Source organism: Chrysemys picta, chromosome 9 (genome assembly GCF_011386835.1).
Source record: "Chrysemys picta bellii isolate R12L10 chromosome 9, ASM1138683v2, whole genome shotgun sequence".
NCBI lineage: Eukaryota > Metazoa > Chordata > Testudines > Emydidae > Chrysemys > Chrysemys picta.
Window position 1 is genome coordinate 10,608,955 of NC_088799.1, and position 20,040 is coordinate 10,628,994.

Consider the following 20,040-nt stretch of genomic DNA (forward strand, 5'->3'; position numbering starts at 1 on the left):
CAAGCCCAGCCTTCAAGGCAGAGATTCTCATTTTTAATATAAACCAGGATTGCTTACATAACAAGACATCTCTGCTTTTCCCTATAACACCTTTGCTGCCCACTTCCATAACAAGTCATGTTTTCAAGTGCCATGTACACCTCTGGTTCCGTATAAACAAGGCTGGAGGAGGTAATAGTAATTGGTGTTGGTAGCAGCGTTCTGAGTGCTGCGGTGGCTAATTTTTAGCTGGAGGCAATACTGCACTGATTTAGATTAAGAAAGCTATACTGTAGATATCAATTCATCATTTTTAGGTGTAAACCATTTTTTGAAGTTATATAAAGTAAGTTTCCTATTGTTTGTGTAAGAGCTACATCTACACTACAAGAATCCCCATCTCCTAAAGAGTATTTTTTAAATATAAGGTTTTAAAGACATTTCAGGGAAGTTTTAGTAGCCAGACAACATTTTTAGGCTTGGTTTCCAAGAACGGTTTGAAACAGATTCTCAAGTTTTTATATTGCAGATCACATCTGAGTAGAAAGACTGTGCCACCTCTTTTTCTATTCATAATCATCCTCTTTCCCACTCAGGATCACACAATACCCAAGGGTAACTACAGCAAATATTTAAAAATATATGCAGTTGACTTGTTCCTGGAAACAAGGAGAGCTAGAATCATGTGATCAAGTGTTCTGCCAACCACAGATTGAGAATTTGTGATGTTAGATGGATGTTACACCTCATTCACCACAAGGCAGTAGTAGCCCAACACCACCATTTTCCTGAAACTATTCTCAAAAAACAGTTTTGAAGACAATTTTAAGACATAAGCACCAGTGTAAGGCATGCACCTCTGCCTCACTTTCCTCATCTGTAAAATGGATATAATACCTTACTTCTCAGGGCGACTTCATTCATTCATTCATGGCTGTAAGGCACCATGAGATCTATGGATGGGATGTACTATAGTGGTGCACAAAATCAAAGAGACTAGAAATTCAACAAAGTCATACAAAAAGTGGCATTAAACAAAATGAGCAAATTTTAATAAAATGTAATGATTAAATCATTAGACAAAAGTTATATACATTGCTGGCACAGGTGCATCATTCAGTCAAATAATCCCTTTCAACAGCTAAAAATTAGGTTTAATGATACTATTGTGTTTCCATTTTTGTATCTTAGAAAAGATACCGGTGTGTTTAAAGTGCAAACTTGATGCCAGTTAGCTATATTTTAAGGGCAGCAACGAATAAAGTTTTCTTCCAATCACACAGTTATAAACAATGTTAATTATACATGAGTACCCTAAATTAAAAAAAAAAAATCTGATTCTATGCTCTTAAAAGTTCTGATATATAACATGATACTCTTGCATATACCTGTCTGTCAAAATGATCTCCTGTAACTTGACTAATACCAACCTTTAAACAAACATTTTGCAAGACAGAAAAACAGACTCTGTTCTGTCCATTTTTCATACAGATTTTAAGGGCACAAGTTCAATAGCAATTAAAGATATTTTCTTAGGTACTTTATTGGTTTTTCTGTTTACTTCCTTTTTGTCTCTCAAATTCAGCAATTTGATTGAATATGGTGAGTAAGTTCTGGGGCAGGCTCTTTTTAACACCACTTTCTGATTGCCCTTTACCATTGAGTGTAGTTTCCTCATCTAGCTCCTTTGCTTTAGTACTTTCCCCATGACTACTTTCCCTATTTTTATATTCTCTCCTTTCATTTATACTCTGGGTTAACTCACGTCTGCTACCATCATCATTTCCACTGTACTCATACAACCAAGTGCTGCTGTACTGTTTATTCTTTTCTACTGACTTGCCTGAGTAATCGGACCCTGCTGGAGAAGTGGAATACATGCTCTGACTGGAACCACGCTTTCTAAACTGCTCTTTTCTCCCCTCTACTTCCTTTTCTAACTTTCTAAAATCATGTGTCTTGATTTTATCATCTGACTTCCAGTGATATGAACCGGAGGAACCCCTCCTATTAGAGAAGGATCTGTCTGCTTTACCCTGTTTTTCATTTTTGCTGCTGGTTGACTGAGTCTTGGAGCTACCATAAGAATCCCTTGAATCTTCAGACCTACCTCCAAAAGTGTCTTCATCATCAGCAGAAGTCCTTGATAGAGAACACTGTCTCTCTCTCACCTCTGTCTTTTGATATACTAATCTGTCCTGCCGCTCCAGCAGTTTTTCCATTTCATATTTTTGGTTAAGGAAGGAAGCAGAGGTATCAGCTGGGGGCGAGTACCATTCATCTTTCCTACTCTGATCTCGCTGATGTGAAGAAACCCTAGATGAATGTTTTTTGGAGCTGCGAGAGGACACTGACCGATTTCTACTCCTTTTCTTGTGCCTTTTGTGATCAGAAGAGGAGGAAGAGGAGGAGGAAGAGGATGAAACTGATACATCAGATGAGGAATCACTTGAGGAGGAGGAAGAGGAAGAAGTTGATCTTCTCCTTTTCTTCTTCAGCCTAAAAATGTAATTAACCTATGAGGCATCACCACCACCAGAATCATCTATAGACTCTACAAGTTTCTGGCAAAGCTCTGTCCTTTTCAAGGTCCCTGGAACACAGCTCCAAGACCAAATATTTTATAAAAGCCTCATTGGGACATGGAGAGAACCTTTTAGCCACACAGTATTTTAAAAAATATTAATTTTCTTATGTATATTTCAGCCACTTGAAGTGTGGTGGATCAGCTGGGAAGGACACAGGATTGTATAGGGTCCTGTGTGGATCATATTCTTGAAGTAGCTTAGTTAGCAAGCTTCAAATATGCTATTGCAATAAAAAAAACTTTGAACTTTGAAACAACCTAAAGTAATATTTAAACCACCACCGTGACTCAAAAGAGGGAGATCTTTAGATGAGTTTAGGTGAGATCCTGGATTGCGATCAGATCTGAGTAATATTCACAAACCACTAGTGACAAGAAGGTATACTGGGCCCAATCTGGCAAGCCTTGCACGTGTAGAATTGCCATGATTTCAAGTGACATTCCTGCGTAGGGAGGACTTTAACAATCAGGCTCTTTGTGGCCTTGGTATTACAAGAAGGGTTCTTCTGGCTGGGTATCCCATCGTACTTCCTAAATACACGTTTAGGCAGATAAGTATTATTTTCATATACTCCCCCTGCAAAAATCCAGGTATAGTAATAAAGAACACCTCATAGGGAAGTTTGGGGAAAACATTAACTTGTTAGTTCTACCCAACTAAAATTTTCTTTAACAAATGAATCTGTACGAAAATGGATTCTTCAAGGGCTGATCTGTTCATTCGCTCTTTTAGGCATAATCCTGCTTCAATAACCTCACTATTTGTTGCTGTGGAAGCAACTCCAATGTCACAAACAGATGGGATTACAACTTTATATGGGGATTGAGCAGCGGGAGCTAGCGAACTATTGAAATCAGAGGTTATATTATGCCATTAACCCGGGTAACAGGGTGGGGGAAGAAAACAGCATATAGAAATTTATCCATGAGGTATCAGTGGCTGTTTAGTAGCTTTCTTTAAAAACGCAACATTACTTTATTCCTTTATTAACTGTTGCCTGATCTATCTGTTACCTGTTAAGAAAACGGAGTCTAAGTATGAATCACTAATGTAAAGAGGAAGCTTAGCAATAACAGGAACAGACAGAAGCGTCACCCATTTCAGCCACTGGATGCTAACTGCTGGTTACTTACTTATGTTTTATATAAGTGATGCTGATGCTCTGGCTCTAATCAGCAGTAGACTCTTTAATTAGGATGTAGTATAGTGAATATAATAGGGTTACCTCTTTTCTTCTTTTAAGAGCTTACGCAGTTTTTGTGCACTTGTTTCTATTTTCTTTTCCTTCTGTCTCTCTTCTTTTGCAGCTTGCTTCTCCCTCATTTCCAAAGATTTCTTTTTTGAACCCAGACATCAAAAACACACATTAAAAGTAACAGTATGTTAACCCAATATTTCCCCAAATCCCATCCCCCACCACCACCACAAGAGGATATATATACACAAAGAATACAATACCAAGATTCCCAGATGAAGAATATTAATCAAATAGAAGTTGATTGTGCAGGAGTTTGGCATTAATCGTTGTGATGATCAGTATGGTATTAAGGACCATATTGCAGTAAATATCACATTAAAAAAAGAGACATGACCAGCCATTGCATTGGTACCCATGACCCAGGGCAAAAGATGCAGGAAAAATACAGCAAAATTAGTTACGTGAATGAAGATTGAAACAGAGAGAAACGTTTTGGGGAAGGTGGCATTATAGTTTGTATATAAAACGTGATGACAAATCCAATTTTAAAATGTTGTTGGAAGTGGCCATGTTCAGATACAAACCATTTTGTAATTGTACCACAGCCCAGTTTGATGCATGATTACATAAGAAATCATGTTCCAGTGGGTTGTTGTTGATGAGCAGCACCAGATGTCAGACACAGCAGCAACGGTCCAGTTCAGAAGAAAATGCATTGAAGAAAAACATATCATCAGTATTACAGGAAAAGAGTATTTCACGTTTGAACTGTAATTCATAACATTCTAGCAGCTACAAACAGACAGACATGTAAACCAAGGTTTACTTAGAGTAATGGAGCCTTCAGTTACTAAACAATTAATCATTAAAGGCATGTTAGCTAAGCCTATTAGCTGGATAGGCTCCTGTACCCCACAGCTTTCTAAGGGCTTGTCTACATTGTGCAACAATATGCACGGGGGGGATGGGAGGGGGGCGGAGGAGAAGGTAATTTCTAAAAAACACTAAGGTGCTAACTGGTCCATGTAGACCTTGCTAGTGTGCACTAAAAGCTTCCTGATGCGCTTTAATATAGTAGAGTTTGAAATAGTTGGAATTCATATCCAGGGTGAGCAGGCAAGTCTCTCGATACCAGTTCTCAAGGCTTGGCAATGGTCATATAAGAAATACTGCCTTAGGATATAAGGGAAACCCTTAATTTATTGTGGGCAAACTTACACAAACTGCTGAACAACAGAGAGCCTTATGTTCCTCAGCTGCATCAATGACCCTCATCACCATCAGTATAACTTGCAATGAGAGTAAAACCATTTCCTTCACTTGTTTAATCACTTATTTGTGACTTAGGTTGCAAGACTTAGGCTGTAAGACTCCTTGTTACAGCAACAATACTTTTCTCTGGATAATGCCAAATATGTTGGCAGTGCCCACATACTGTAAGTAGACATTTCTGGAGGATAATTTAGCTTTAATAAAGGTTACCATAAATCTCCTCTTCCCCATCCTTCAACAAAACCTTTTCACATTATGGCTTTCCCCACCTGCTAAAGCAGTGTCAATCAAGCCCTGCATAAAGAAACCAGCCTACACACTTCTACCGCAGTCTATTTACTTCCTCCAGCACAGAAGCATTGAGTACAGAAACCCAGTGCCCCAGTTCTCTAACTTTAATTCACTCTTTTAGATCCTATCTGGAAGACAATGTAAGTAAAGGAGACAAATGAAAAAGCCCCAGAAAGAGAAGGCAACAGACAAAGGAGCTTGGCATGGAGACCCACAGGGCTCACTCAGGAACCATGTTGTGGGCAGGGGAGAAAAGAAAAAAAAAAAAGGACCCTGGAACTTGCTTCCCCCATTATTTCCTCCAAAGCTTGGACCCTGGTTAGTTTTTTTTTTTTTTCCATTTTAAATAACTGCCTTGGTAATTTGCACCTCACAACAAGTTTGGCAGAATTCTGGTTTATCAACTGACCATAACTGCTTGGTTCAGTGACATGGTGTCCCCAGCTCTCTCCAGGCCTTTAATTAAGATCCTTCTTGTGCCACATGAAGATCCACAATGTCTTCCTTTTGAGCTAGCCCTGATCAGTCTTACCCTGCTCCTCTTTGAATATTCCCAATTACAACCCTCTGGCATATGTCTAAAACTGACCTATTTGGGAATTTTACCCTACACATAGCCCTGGTCTACACTAGGGAGGGGGAATCGATCTAAGTGACAACTTCAGCTACACGAATAACGTAGCTGAAGTCGACCTACTTCGATTGACTTACTGTGGTGTCTTCACCGCGGTGAGTTGACTGCTGCCGCTCCCCCGTCAACTCTGCCTGCACCTCTTGTGGCGCTGGAGTACAGGAGTCGACGGGAGAGCGCTCAGGGATTGATTTATCGCGTCTAAACTAGACGCGATAAATCAATCCCCACTGGATCGATCACTGCCTGCCGATCCGGCGGGTAGTATAGACATACTGCTGATACGGAATAAAGACATACTTACAAAGTCTTAATTCCGTATCAGCAGTCCCGCTCATGTGAACAGGTTGTTTCCTCCTCCCCTTCATCAGACACGGTTACTGAGTTCTGGTCTTTCCCTGCATCCGACTGCTGTGCTGTTGCTTCCCATGCCCATCTGAAATGATCAAGCCATCCACAGGCACCTTGCTTTTTGTAGATGTAGCCATAATACTTACTGTGACAGGTGTGTTGTAAAGAGGGGAAAGAGGAGAATAAGGCGCAATAACCAGTAAATAATTTCCCCCTTCCCAATGTTTTTAATAGGAGTTTTGATTGTAGTAGATAAAGTTAAGAGAAAGTAAAGAATCACCTGCATATGTTTACGGAGTTTCAGTAAGGCATCCTCCGCTTCTTTAAAAGTCTCATCCAAAATTAAAGCTCTCTTATAATAATTCTGAGCATTTAACAGGTTATCTTCCTCTTCCAACCTAACATTCATATGAAAAATGTTTACAACACAAACAGAATTTGTTTTTGATCATACTGATCATCTCAGACTGATACATATTAAAAAAGGAACGCACTAAAATGCAGATGTTTACATCCCTGACATGTCATTACTTCCTGAAAATCAGTAGTACTGTACTTTCAAACTTTGATTCCAGTTTTTTGATGAATAAAATGTTCTGTTACTTCTGAATGAGTCTCCTGTTTACTCAGATGGATTTTTTCCTGAATATTAATTCTGGAATTCTTACAGTTTTTCTGAGTATTTATATGCCATTAATTCAGAAGTTTGTTTTATTAAACACAAATCATGGCATAGTTGTAAAAATTTAAAAAGTTATAAAAATGCCTTATTAAATATTCATCCAAAAATTTCATAGAATGTTACGAAGGTTTAACATTCCATTAGCTAAACTGTATTGAGAAGGGAAAAAAAAACAGTAAGGAGGCAAGATTTAAACTGATGTGCGGTAGGATGGGGCGACATGAGAGAAGGTAAACAGATTATACACCTTGAACTGCTTTCCCTGCAGACTTCTCATTGTTGGCACACAGGCAGGAAGGAGATAAAACACTCCCTTTTTTTATACACTTAGCCAGCCCAATATAAAAAAAATAGATAATGAAAAAAATGAATTGCTCATAGCTGCATAAAGAATAGAATTTAACACTTACTGGCCTCCTCTTTCCACAAGTGTCTGACAGAGGTATTTCCTTGCATTTCTATGGGTTGGACAGTTTTTTAATGCAACTTCAAAATCATCTATGGCTTTGTTTAAACTTCCTTTTGTTGCATAACTATAAAAATGGAAAAGCAATATAGGAATTAAATAAATGTCACAATTTATCTTTTAAATAGATTATTGGTATCCATCTTTAACAACGAAGGGGAAAAAAAGACTTACAGTGCCCCACGAGCTACCAAGGCTTCAACATTTTGTACATCTATTTCCAAGGCCTTGTTGTATTCATTCATAGCCTCTACATGGCGGCCAACCTTAAAATAATCAACCCCAATCTTCACACTAGAACAAATGGTTTAAAAAAAAAAAAAAAAAAGTATCACACAGAGTCATCAAGCTAAACAAATATACTTAAAATCACAGTTCGAGAAGCCTTGCAACTTGTAGTACATCATCCTGCCATAAGAGTAACAGAATGGAAGCATTTTAGCAAGATACAGTTTCAAGAGTTGCTCTTTAGATTAATGCCATATTTACATCACACCAAAATGTAAATTCTTTTATCTGAAAGCTTAGAGTTCCAAGTCACCTCTGAAGAAAGCACACATCCATGATACACTGAATTCTCCATTTACAAATGGAATGCTCACAGTACTTGAGTGTTTTTCTAAGACTTGTCATATTACCCCCCTAATGCGGGGGAGAGTTTTAGGCCACGTCTACGCTTACAAGCTTACAGAAGCACAGCTGTACTGATACAGCTGTGCTGCTGTAAGATTGCTCATGTAGCCGCGTTATACGGATGGGAGAGAGCTCTCCCTTCGACACAATAAAACCAGCTCAACGAGCAGCGGTAGCTCTCCCACTGACATGGTGCTGCGCACACGAGCACTTATGCTGGCTAAACTTATGTCGTTCGGGGTGTGTTTTTTCCACACCACTGAGCAACAAAAGTTTTGTCGACATAAGTGCTAGTGTAGACATGGCTTTATAATGTACAGGGATACATTCAACACTACAGTAAGGGGGCACAATGACACTGAAGTCAATTTGCCCCCATGTAAGATGCTTTAAGACTTATATTTCATGACTTGCAAACTGAAGCTTCTCTCACGCATTTGTCTAAAATAAATTTTCTTCCAATGAGTTAAAGGTTGGGGCTCTGAATTTCAGATTAGATTTATCATGAGACTTCACTGCAGCAATCAAGATTAATGATTTAATATAGCAATATATGGCCACAGATTATAGAAAATGGTTGTACTTATTCTCCAATGAATAAGACCTTACTTGAATTGCAGGATGATTGTCAAATAATTGCGGCTGAGTTGCAGACAACCCATGGAAAATTGCAGAAAAGTAATAATGGACCTTTATTATTTGCAATAATTTGGAAAAGCTTAGGGGGCCCTCGGAGCGGAACGCTGAGGCTACCACTGTTGAAATTGCAATGGAAGCCTAATATTGTGGGATTCACGATATCGCAAATTAAGTAGGATTTAACTAATGAAATAAATGATGGGCTATATTAAAATTGAAGACAGTTTCTAAGACTGGCATCATCTCTACCACCACTAATTCCATCTCATTCCCCTTTCAGCTGTATCATTTTTATGCCTGGGACTATTTCCCAACTAAATATCGCTTCTGTGGACCTGCCTACTCATCTCAAGAATTTCCATGGACAGGACTCGAGACTAGAATGGTGAGGAGCAATTCCCAGCTTGACTGGGTTATGGGCAGAGGCTGCTGAGCTGAGAGAAGATAAACCTTTCCTATTCACCCTCTTCTCCATGCTGGACTGAGGGAGATTGGCAAACCACTTTGTCTATTCCCTTTCCAACTCTGTGCTTTTCCTGGTAGAACTGGAAAGGAAACTTGTTTCCCATCCTGAAAGAAAGGTTGAGATTTCAAAAAAGCTTTCCCATCCTGAATTGCGACAAAAAGTCAAAGTCTTGATAGTTTCCGCCCACTTTCAATCCACAAAAAAATTCAGTTTGGGTCAACCAAAACATTTTGTTTAGATTTTGACCTTTTTACATTCAAAAGCACAAACTAACTACAATGTCAAAACAAAAAGTCATTTCAAATCAAAAAATGAAGTTGCTTCAGCAATGCTGAAACAAGATGTTTTGACAATTTTGAAATTTTCTAATAAAAAAATCAGGATATTCATCAAAACCAACTCTTTCCTGTGAACACATTCTGTGAATCCGCATTTTCCAATGAAAAACATTTTGTTGGAAAATTCCTGACCAGCTCCATCTCCTGGGTGCCTGCTGAAAGAGCAGATTGCACTCTGAAGCTTCATCCCAGGCATAGCCTAAAAGAAACAGAAGCTGCTCAAAGCAGCCTCTTCAAATGCTCTCAGTCAGTGCGTTCAGTGTTGATACTTAGTGACTGACGCCAGCTCAGGCCACAGGGGAATTGCTCACAAGTCCAGGTTCGGGCTCAGGTGTCAAGACAAGGGAACTCAAGGTCATCTGGTTGCTATTTATAAAAGGCTGAGCTGGGTACTAAGGCTAGGGTCCTATGGGAAAACTGAGGAGACAAGACAGAGCAGTGCTCAGGTCTAATTTCAGGAGCCAGCACAAGTTATAAGTGACCTTAACCTTTGGGAACTAAACTAAAGGCTTTTCCTTAAAATTTGATTTTTTTATTTTACAAACAAAGAGAGCATTCCTCCACCCCCACGACCTATCAACTGACCACAGCCACTCAGCAAGTTGCTCTCCGGTGATATTCAGGAAGTTATTCATTGTGAACTCTGGTACGAAGAACTATGACCATTGATGCTAAAGTAGATGCCACCGAAATTGCTTGACAAGAAAATTAAATACTCTGTACCATTTCAAGGCCCAAGATGCAGATTGCTTTTTCCTCAATGCAAAGGCAAAGTCTTCTTCATTGAAGTTTTTGCTGTTTAAAAAAAAAAGTATATCAAGGGAATAAATAATTAACTGCCCAAGTTTCCTTCTAAGTCTACATTATAAAAAATTTATACCAAGGTTTACGTAAAATTTCAACATGGCCGAAAAAATACTATATTACTCTCCCCTCAATCAGCAACAGCATTTCTGATTTCCAAAGTCATAGCCTCCCTAAATGTATTAGTCTATTGCAGTCAAATATACTGTCCCATGTCAATTGCATTAATATAGATTAAAAATTTTGAGCTATACAGCAAATGGGAAATCTATATGTTAATTTTCTGTATTTGAGAAGGAAAAATTTCTGAATCTGTACTGCTCAAAAGATCAGGTCCATTAGTAAAGCAAGCTATTACTAAGTGTTAAGGATAAATATTAGGATGTAAAGTAACTTGTGATTTTAATCTAATGTTACTACCAATATACAATGAACAGTTTACCCAGTTAAACAGTATCAAGCAGATTACTGGTGGATAAAGTGGCTTAGAATTCTGTCTAATTCTAAGAGTAATTTTGTTGTTCTGGAGTGTCTTTTTTATACTTAGTTGATGGGTTCACATCATCATCAGTGGTCATGCAAAAGAGGATCAACCCAAGGTTGAAGTAATAGTGGCCACAGAAATTTTTAAATAGAAACTACAAATAAAGAGACATTTCAGGCAGCGGCACTTTCTCTAGAAAGCAATGAAGATGGTGCAGTGTCACTGTACCTTTGCAGGCCTCTCATTAATGATGGTGGGCTGGATTCACTTAGTCCTAGTTTTCCTAATAAAAATTCAACTACTGCTGGATTAGCAAATCCCAAGGAATGATGTAAGACTTTTTCATACGTCTCCGAAGTACTGGCTACTTCAACACTTCTCCTTAAAGGAAATATGAACATACACAAATATGACCACCCATTTCTTTAGTAATGCTGACATATGTAAAGAGTCAACGTCCATTAATACTTTTACCCACACTGGTTCACAAGCAAATTACATATTTCCCCTTGAGGGAAGGGAAGCTACAACACATCACCATTTGTTTCATCTGAAATAAGAACTCCTCTGCCTTTGTTGCTGTTCCTCCTCATCCACTAGCTACAGAATTCTGTGGTCAGTTTCCTTTCCCTTCCTCCTCCTGATTTATCCCACCCTTTGCCCTACTGACTAATGAGAAGCAGTACTTGAAAACCTCATTTTGTCTCTCTCCTCTTGCAGCACCAGCAGCTCCTTCTGGGCCTTGAGCCAAACCCTACAAGCACTCCAAAGAGGTAGTTATACTCCTGTACTTCTTGCCAAAGACAGATTTTAAGAGTTTCATATCTCAGCCCTTTAAGTCATTAGTTTATTAATGGTCCTGTATTCTCTCAAGTAATGCTCATTTCCTGCAAAATATATTTTAAGTCTCTCTCTCTCTCTTTTGGCTAAGATTACCTCATTCTGCTTTTCTGCTTTCTTCATCTTTTTGTGAAAAATTCTGAAGCAAACTACATCCATATATGAACAGTGATGCTTTTATTTAGGAAAACAAGTCAATAGTATAAAATTGAAGAATATATGTCAATCAGCAGAGTAAAGGACCAAGACCTTTCAAAAAGGAGTTTCTGCCAACAGTTTCTTGAGACAACATATATTTAACAAACCAGATCTAGTGAGTAGAAGAGAATGCCAATTTTTACCTATAATGTAAAGGCAAGTCTTCAGAACTAATTACCCCCAGTTTAGTAGTAGATAGACGGGGTGGAAGAGCAGAGCTGTGCAGTGATATCGTGAGTTTTTCATGGTAACGATCAATGTCCTTGATTGCAGCTATGAAAAAAAAAAACAAACAAAAAAAAAACCCCCACATTAAACAACAACCTCTTAAAGTTGAGAACAAAGTCAACAAAACTGGAAAGAAACAGCTTTCAGAACAGTTTTAATATCCATTTACCTTGTATAATGTCTCCAGTTTGATAATATGATAAAGGATCACCATGGTTGCTATGAGAAGGCACATCTCTCAATGGACAAAGAGCCTGCAATGGAAGAGACCAAAAATATGACCAAAAACTCTGAGCTTAATAAAGCAAACGATAATAAAATGGGTTTGCATTAGAAGACAACTTCCCTCAGCCCAGAAGTATCAGTTTGCACAATGAAGATTTGTCCCATGAGTAAATATTAAATTATGTTTAAAAAAAATCAAGGTTTTGATTACAATGGCAGTTATCCTGCTGAAGAGAACTCATTTGTGATACTGTGATATTGAAGACTAATGTGAGTAATCCAGTTTCCACCCAGCTTTAATGCTTAAACAAAATGTTGAAAAATGAATTTATGATCTGTAATCAAAAGTTCATTTTGTGATCATTAAACTAGATGGAAACTAGTCTTATGCTATGTCTACACTACAGACCTCACAGTGGCACAGCTGTACCGCTGCAGCTGCACCACTGTAAGGTCGCCTGTGTAGCTGCTCTATGCCGACAGGAGAGCATCTCCTGGCCACGTAGCGCTGTCCACATTGGCACTTTTGTAGGTAAAACTTATGTCGGTCCAGTTTTTTTTTTTCCCCCACACCGCTGACCGACAAAAGTTTTGCCAACGAAAGTGCTAGTGTAGACAAAGCCTAAGTCTGTCCAAAATTGAGCATGAAAGCAGAGTGATATTAGTATGATTCAATTCAGATCGAGGTCCATGCATCTATATAAACACTAACTTTTCAACCTACAGCTAAAATATTTGAGCGGTAAAGAAAGAAAATGTCTTGCTAAGACAACAAGGCAGCTTCCACCTTAATCAAAGCCTGAATGCATTAAGGCTTTGAACTATTAACCGGCCAGAGCTCAGGTCCTTTGCACAAGATGCAGCCAACACATTAGAAGCCAAGACTGCCCTGCATCAGTTTACTTGTTATTGATCATACTCAAGTCTTACAGTGATTTCTAACTGCGAGATCTCTCTGGCGACGCCACTGCCCAGACAGATTAACACCATGAAAAAGCCAAATTCACGAATAGAACTAATCCTTCCGATCACAACATCGCCACGCTCAATGTCTCGGAAAAACAGCTCCCTCCTGTCCTCACTTGGCACCTCCATGAACTGCTCCAGGGGTGGCATAACAGCATAACAATCTGCAATTAATGGGGAGAAAACGTTATTACATAACTGCTCTGCCTTCTGAAATCTCTAATTACAGTTCACTATAGTATCAGAAAATTAATGTGATTTTTAATAAAGCACTTTATATTCCTTTATTAGGCATTATGTATAGCCAACACTTCCCAACGTACATAACATTGCAATAAGAACTCTTGTTCCTTCTTGACCTGAGGAAACTAAGAGCACTCTTTCCTTTCTCACCCCTGCCCTGGCCAACCAGGTCCTCCATACCTTTGTCTGAGTCCCCAGAGATCTCATTCCCTCCTCCCCACATTTATACTTTAACTTTCTGCTCAAAAAGGATTGGGTAACATTTGCTTTTCAGAGTCTGTCAATATCATTTCTTATGTCAGCCAGAAACAGTAATTTTTGATCAACACAAGGTCAACACTTGCTTCATATATCCACCACAAACTCTGCGGCACCCAGCATCTGCTAGTCGTCGGTTCACATCTATTGCATTTTGAGTTATTGGCAGAGCGAAGCAAGATCCTGCATTCAACTTGACTTCTCTGTTGTCTAACAGCTTCAGCCAGCTCTATAATTGTCTACAGATCAAAGAACTGGTTTGGTATTGCATCTATTCGCAGCTATTAATAACTTTCAGCATAGTAATACCCCTATCTCAGCTCTGCCCATTCTCCCAATAGAGTCCAATAGGTTGACACCTTAACTCAAAGAGCGAAAGAAATGGTGGGGCGATTGGGGGCACACAGAGACTCTGGCATGGGGTGGATGTACAGAATCCCTGCAATTGAGGGGGATGGAAAGGTGGCACACAGGGAGCTTGCGGGAGGAAAGCAGGGGAAACAGAGAAAGCCAAGAAGGCCTGCTATAAGCAATGAGCTTGTTCTACAGAAGTTATGAAGTGTGCATTTTCACATCACAATTTTGCTCCCAACGAAAAATCTCCTAGGAGCTTTCCTCTCTCTACCCAATTTATCTTCAGCCAACTAGGGAGGCCCCACTTTCAAAGGACCTATTGTTTCTGCGGAGCCTGTTTGCTGAGACAAACTTCACTCACTCTGTTCCAATGGAGAATTCATACCATCACAACTCTTCCAGCCTCAGTTTCCACAGCTACATTCTCAGTTACTTGGGACAGCCACATAAGATTCTACCCCCAGACACCTTTTCAGATGGTCCTTAAACCTGAAAAGCTATTTGCACTTAAAAAGTTGGATAGAACACAGCATTTGGCCTACTTGAACAAAGCGTATAACTGTCTAATTAATATAATGGGGTGACAGCAATTTTAGTATTAGACTTCACATAATGAGCACTTTTTATTGACTGTTTATTTGAATGTTTTTCCAAAATGCTAAACACAGAAATCCATTAAGTAACCATGGGTGGCGTGGTGGCCCCACCTGCACTCTGCTTCTTCCCCTCCCTGCTCCGCCTCTTCCCCAAGGAGGTGAGCACGAGTGGCGGGGGCCTTGCGGGGAAGGGAAGAGAGGAGGGACGCGGCAAGGGTGCTGGACCTGGAGCAGAGTGGGGATGGAGCTGTGGGCAGAAGAGTTAGGACAAGGGGCTAGCCTCCCCCAGGGGAAGCGTCACCTGACGCGCATGTAAGTAACCAAAATGCCCATATATTTTGCTTCTTTCACAACGTGTCACCACATTTTTCCAACAATTTTGTTTTTTAAACAGCAGGTGACTTTCAACCTTAACAGAGCGGTTTCCCCATCGAAGAAGTTTGCTGAGGGGAAAAAAGGCAACTTGGAACATCCCCACCAAGTCTGTACAACAGAATGGTAGAATTCCCATTTCTTTTGATCCCTGATGACAATGTTAGTAATAACTCCTCCCTACATTTACCTGGTGAACATCAGAGGCACTCTGAATGTTTTAGATATGAGTACACCCTAACAAACCTGTGTAGCAGGTAGTAATCTAGTTGTATGGATAGGGAAATTGAGGCACAGAAAGACTGAAGTCAAAGTACGGGATAGAACCCATGTCTTCAGAGCCCCAGACTCATAATAGAACACCGTAATAGCTGCATTCCCCTCACATGCTTAGCAATATGTGCTTACTTTTACACTTTGTACCTGAAGATAATGCTGGAATATTGATGATTCCTTTGGACAGTAAATATTGAATAGAAATTCTCTGAAAGAAGGCTCTTCATATAAGATACTGTATGGACAAGATATTCCTTGCAATAATTTATCCATTAACAGTTCATGCTTGAATTTTACAGTTAATAAGATTAAATATTCTCCTCAATGCCTGAGCTAACACTTAGGGCTTGTTCACACAAGAAAATTAATCCAGAATAGGGCTGAGTATAAATTTAAAGCAGATTAACTATTCTGAATAACTCATTGTGTATTCCAGAATAAGGGCACACTATTCTGAATTAGTTTAATCTGCTTCCAGAATAAGAGCATCCACACATGAAGTTAATCAGGAATAACTTCCTGTGTAGACAAGCCCTTAAGAAGCATGCTGTGACCTACTGAACAGCAGTCACGTTCCTCCCAAAAGACTGTTACATTTCAGTAAAGCAAGTTTGTGTCCACCTAGGTTTATAATTAAAATATTCTTCCAGGAATACAGGTATTACATAAATCAATCTTGTAAAATTATGCTCATCCACTCACTTAATACAAATAATTTTCTCACCAGCTCAGTAAAGAGTACGGAAGTGGAGAAATAATTTTACAAGGCTGACGTGACTTAGTCTGATCTATGACTAATGATATCAATGCTTTAGATAATGGCATAGAATACATTTGAAAAGTTTGCGGACGATACCAAGCTGGGAGGGGTTGCAAGTGCTTTGGAGGATAGGATTAAAATTCAAAATGATTTGCACAAACTGGAGAAATGGTCTGAAGTAAATAGGATGAAATTCAATAAGGACAAATGCAAAGTACTCCACTTAGGAAGGAACAATCAGTTGCATACATACAAAATGGGAAATGACTGCCCATGAAGGAATACTGTAGAAAGGAATCTGTGAGTAAGAGTGGATCACAAGCTAAATACGAGTCAACAGCATAACACTGTTGCAAAAAAAAGCAACCATCATTCTAGGGTGCATTAGCAGGAATGTTGCAACCAAGACACAAGAAGTAATTCTTTCGCTCTACTCCGTGCTGATTATGCCTCAATTGGAGTATTGTGTCCAGTTCTGGCACCACATTTCAGGAAAGATATGGACAAATTGGAAAAAGCCAGAAAAGAGCAACAAAAATGATTAAAAGTCTAGAAAACATGATCTATAAGGGAAGATTGAAAAAACTGGGTTTGTATAGTGTGCAGAAGACTGAGAGGGGACATAACAGTTTTCAAATACATAAAAGGTTGTTTCAAGAAGGAGGGAGAAAAATTGTTCTCATTAACCTCTGAGAATAGGATAAGAAGCAATGGTCTTAAAATTGCAGCAAAAGCGGTTTAGGCTGGACTTTAAGAAAAACTTCCTGTCAGAGTGGTTAAGCACTGGAATAAATTGCCTAGGGAGGTTGTGGAATCTCCATCATTGGAGATTTTTAAGAGCAGGTTAGACAAACACCTGTTAGGAATGGTCTAGATAATACTTAGTTCTGCCATGAGTGCAGGGGACTGGACTAGATGACCTCTCGAGATCCCTTACACAAGTCATATTTGAGGTGGTTGGGGTCAAAGGTGACAATGGGTTCAAAGAACCCCAGTCCAAGACTGATTTATGTCTCAGTTCTGCAACTATGCACCTGTGTAACTTTATGCATGCAAATAGTTCCACTAATTTATGGATACATGTGTGAAGAATTTATGCATACGTGTGTGAAGGATCCAGGGCCTTTTTTGTAAATCTGTTTTTTTTTAAAGTAGCAGCTGTTTCGAGAACTGGAAGACCAAGGATGCCTTCTGCTTTAATGACTCCATTTTCACAACAGTACTACAGTTGAGAGTCACTCAGGGTGTTTACATTTTCATATTAGATAAACTGAAAACATACTTATTTAAGAAAAAAATGCAAACATGTTACCTTTTCCCACCATATTCCACATAGTATAGGCCTTAATCATGGTTGACTAAAATGAGAATTATTTTAAAGTCTGACAGATGTGTTCCTAGTACTGAAGATTATTTATCTACTCCATGCATTTCTAAACGTCAAAAAAAAAAAAACTTGAAACAAAATAACATTCTTTTTACAAATACCATTTATTTTTAAAATGTATTGTATACACAAGACCTTTACTGGATTTCTCATAACTAATTTGTCTCAGAGAGAATCCCTTTTCACCTGTAATTATAGGATTTACCTTCATTCTCTTCATTTGATTCTGAATCTGTTGATACACTTGGTTTCCATGAAAGAGCAAAAAGGAGATCAGCTTTTTTGGCAATGAAGTGTTGTATCTCAATGTTATCAATTCTCTTCTCTTTCCTAAGAAAAATAAAGAAAAATCTAGTACTCCCCCCATTTTGTTCACATAGCATGCTACAGCTGCGACATAAATTAGGATTTTTTTGTTTGTTTTTTAAATCACTGTCCAGGGCTTTGCATAAGCATTTAATGAAAGAAGAAGAACAGGAGGACTTGTGGCACCTTAGAGACTAACAAATTTATTAGAGCATAAGCTTTCGTGGACTACAGCCCACTTCTTCTGATGCATATAGAATGGAACACAGAAAAACTTCAAAAACAGACTCCAACGAGAAACTGCTGAGCTAGAATTGATATGCAAACTAGACACAATCAACTCCGGTTTGAATAAGGACTGGGAATGGTTGAGCCATTACAAACATTGAATCTATCTCCCCTTGTAAGTATTCTCACACTTGTTATCTAACTGTCTGTCTGTACTGGGCTAGCTTGATTATCACTTCAAAAGTTTTTTTTCTCTTAATTAATTGGCCTCTCAGAGGTGGTAAGACAACTCCCACCTGTTTATGCTCTCTGTATGTGTGTATATATATCTCCTCAATATATGTTCCATTCTATATGCATCAGAAGAAGTGGGCTGTAGTCCACGAAAGCTTATGCTCTAATAAATTTGTTAGTCTCTAAGGTGCCACAAGTCCTCCTGTTCTTCTTTTTGCGGATACAGACTAACACGGCTGCTACTCTGAAACCTTTCATTTAATGAAATGTATCCCAACTTATACTATTGATGACATGTTTGGTACAAAATGCTTTGCCCAAGTTTTTCTATGTCTAATGTAGAGCATGGTGGTAAACAACATATGTGTACAGCACCAAGAACATGAATGGTGCTGAATAGCAAAGCTTCCAGAACTATGGTGTTTGGCTTTTCACTGCCAACTAAACCTAGCAGATTTCACAGTATGCTACAAGGTGCCCTTGTGTCAGCTTTTGGATTGAGTGTACAGAAACTACTAGAAAGTAGGACCAAAAAAAGCTCCTCCTGCCATTTCCCTTTCAGCAGCACGAAAGAAATCCATCCTCAATACCCTGAAGCCTTTCAACTTTAGGGATGAAACACACGATACAGGAAGAGGGTGTTAGGATAATGCAGCCCTGTTCCTGGAGCCAACTGACTATGTGAAAAGCCTCAGCTTTCATTTAAAAAGAATGAGTTTCTAGCCCTCACGGTTCCAGAAGAAAGCTTGGAAACAGGACGCCGAAACCAAAAGGCAAAGACACAAACATTCATTTTTAAACAACTTCTGATTTTTAAGCGTCATGATTTTTTTTTGAGCGGGGGGGGGGGTGGGGAGAAGGGGAAGAAAACGCGGGAGGGGGCGCTGACATTTGAAATGCCTGTGGCTATCACTACTACTACAAGGGAAGGGCAAGGGAGCTCTCAGGGGCGAGGGAGCTGGGCTCAGCGCCCAGGCTGGCTGAGACTCTGCCCGAGTCCTAGAGGGCACAAAGTCCAGGGAAGCGGATGCCCAGCTGTGGCGGGGGAGGGGACCCCGGCGGTCACCGACAGAGCAAACCCCGGGCGGGGGCCGACCCGAGCTGGGGTGTGGGGCGGGATCAGCAGCTCCCTCCTCCCCCTGCCCGGCTCCTTACCTGGCGGGCGGCTGATGCTGGGCTTCCCGGGGCGGCTCCAGGCTGGGGCCCCCGGGAGGCAGGAGGCCCCGGAAGTCGGGGTTATCGTGCTGCTCGGTGCGGAGCAGGGAGAGCAGCGCGGGGCCATGGAAACCCAGCGCCTGGCGGAGCAGGTCCCGCTCCATCCCATCCGCGGCGACCCACACAGCGCAGCAACCGGAAGCTTCAGAGGAGTAACCTGGAAGTAGAACCCGCCATAGTCCCCCTCACCCGGAAGGGGAAAAGGGGCGGAGTTACAGCGGAGGCCGCTTAACCCGAAACGACCGGCCCCGCTCTCGCGCATGCGTACAGCGGGAGGGAGGGGGCGGGGCGAGAGAGGCAGCGTGATCTTTTCCTGTCTCCCCCCTTCTTTGCTCAGCCCGGCGCGCGGGGGCGCTGGCAAGGCGGGGTGCGGGCTCCCCGAGCCTCCGGCCTCAGCCCGCGCTGCCCGCCCGTCTCCCGTAGCTGGGCCCCGCCCACAGCTGCAGCGGGGGTGGTCATGGATACAAGTCAAATGCGGCCAGCCCCTGGGGCGGGGTATCACCAGCCCCTCCTGACACGAGCTGCAACATCA

At 40.3% G+C, this 20,040-nt stretch overlaps 1 protein-coding gene across 2 annotated transcripts; it reads right to left on the bottom strand.

Annotated features, from left to right (window-relative positions):
* Positions 1 to 1,004: 1,004 nt before the first annotated feature.
* On the bottom strand, positions 1,005 to 19,785 carry TTC14 (tetratricopeptide repeat domain 14). Of its 2 annotated transcripts, none has more exons than XM_005285971.5 (12): positions 19,449 to 19,785; positions 17,731 to 17,855; positions 13,244 to 13,443; positions 12,258 to 12,342; positions 12,004 to 12,133; positions 11,051 to 11,203; positions 10,258 to 10,329; positions 7,633 to 7,752; positions 7,403 to 7,525; positions 6,591 to 6,708; positions 3,793 to 3,902; positions 1,005 to 2,478 (listed from the first exon to the last, which is right to left on the bottom strand). In XM_005285971.5, exons 1-12 carry the CDS (start codon positions 19,610 to 19,612, stop codon positions 1,521 to 1,523), a joined length of 2,358 nt encoding a protein of 785 aa, XP_005286028.3. In that variant the 5' UTR covers positions 19,613 to 19,785; the 3' UTR covers positions 1,005 to 1,520. The 2 variants fall into 2 exon arrangements, 1 of the variants encoding a protein (XP_005286028.3); XR_010590336.1 differs by having other exon boundaries at positions 2,208 to 2,478; positions 4,350 to 6,708.
* Between the last annotated feature and the right edge of the window lie 255 nt (positions 19,786 to 20,040).

Coding starts and splice junctions, on each gene's coding strand:
- TTC14 (XM_005285971.5), bottom strand. CDS start 19,612: ATGGAGCGGGACCTGCTCCGCCAGGCGCTGGGTTTCCATGGCCCCGCG. Junction 3,903..6,590: donor AACTCCGTAAACATATGCAG/GTGATTCTTTAC, acceptor GGTTCAAAAAAG/AAATCTTTGGAAATGAGGGA. Junction 2,479..3,792: donor CTCTTAAAAGAAGAAAAGAG/GTAACCCTATTA, acceptor TTACATTTTTAG/GCTGAAGAAGAAAAGGAGAA.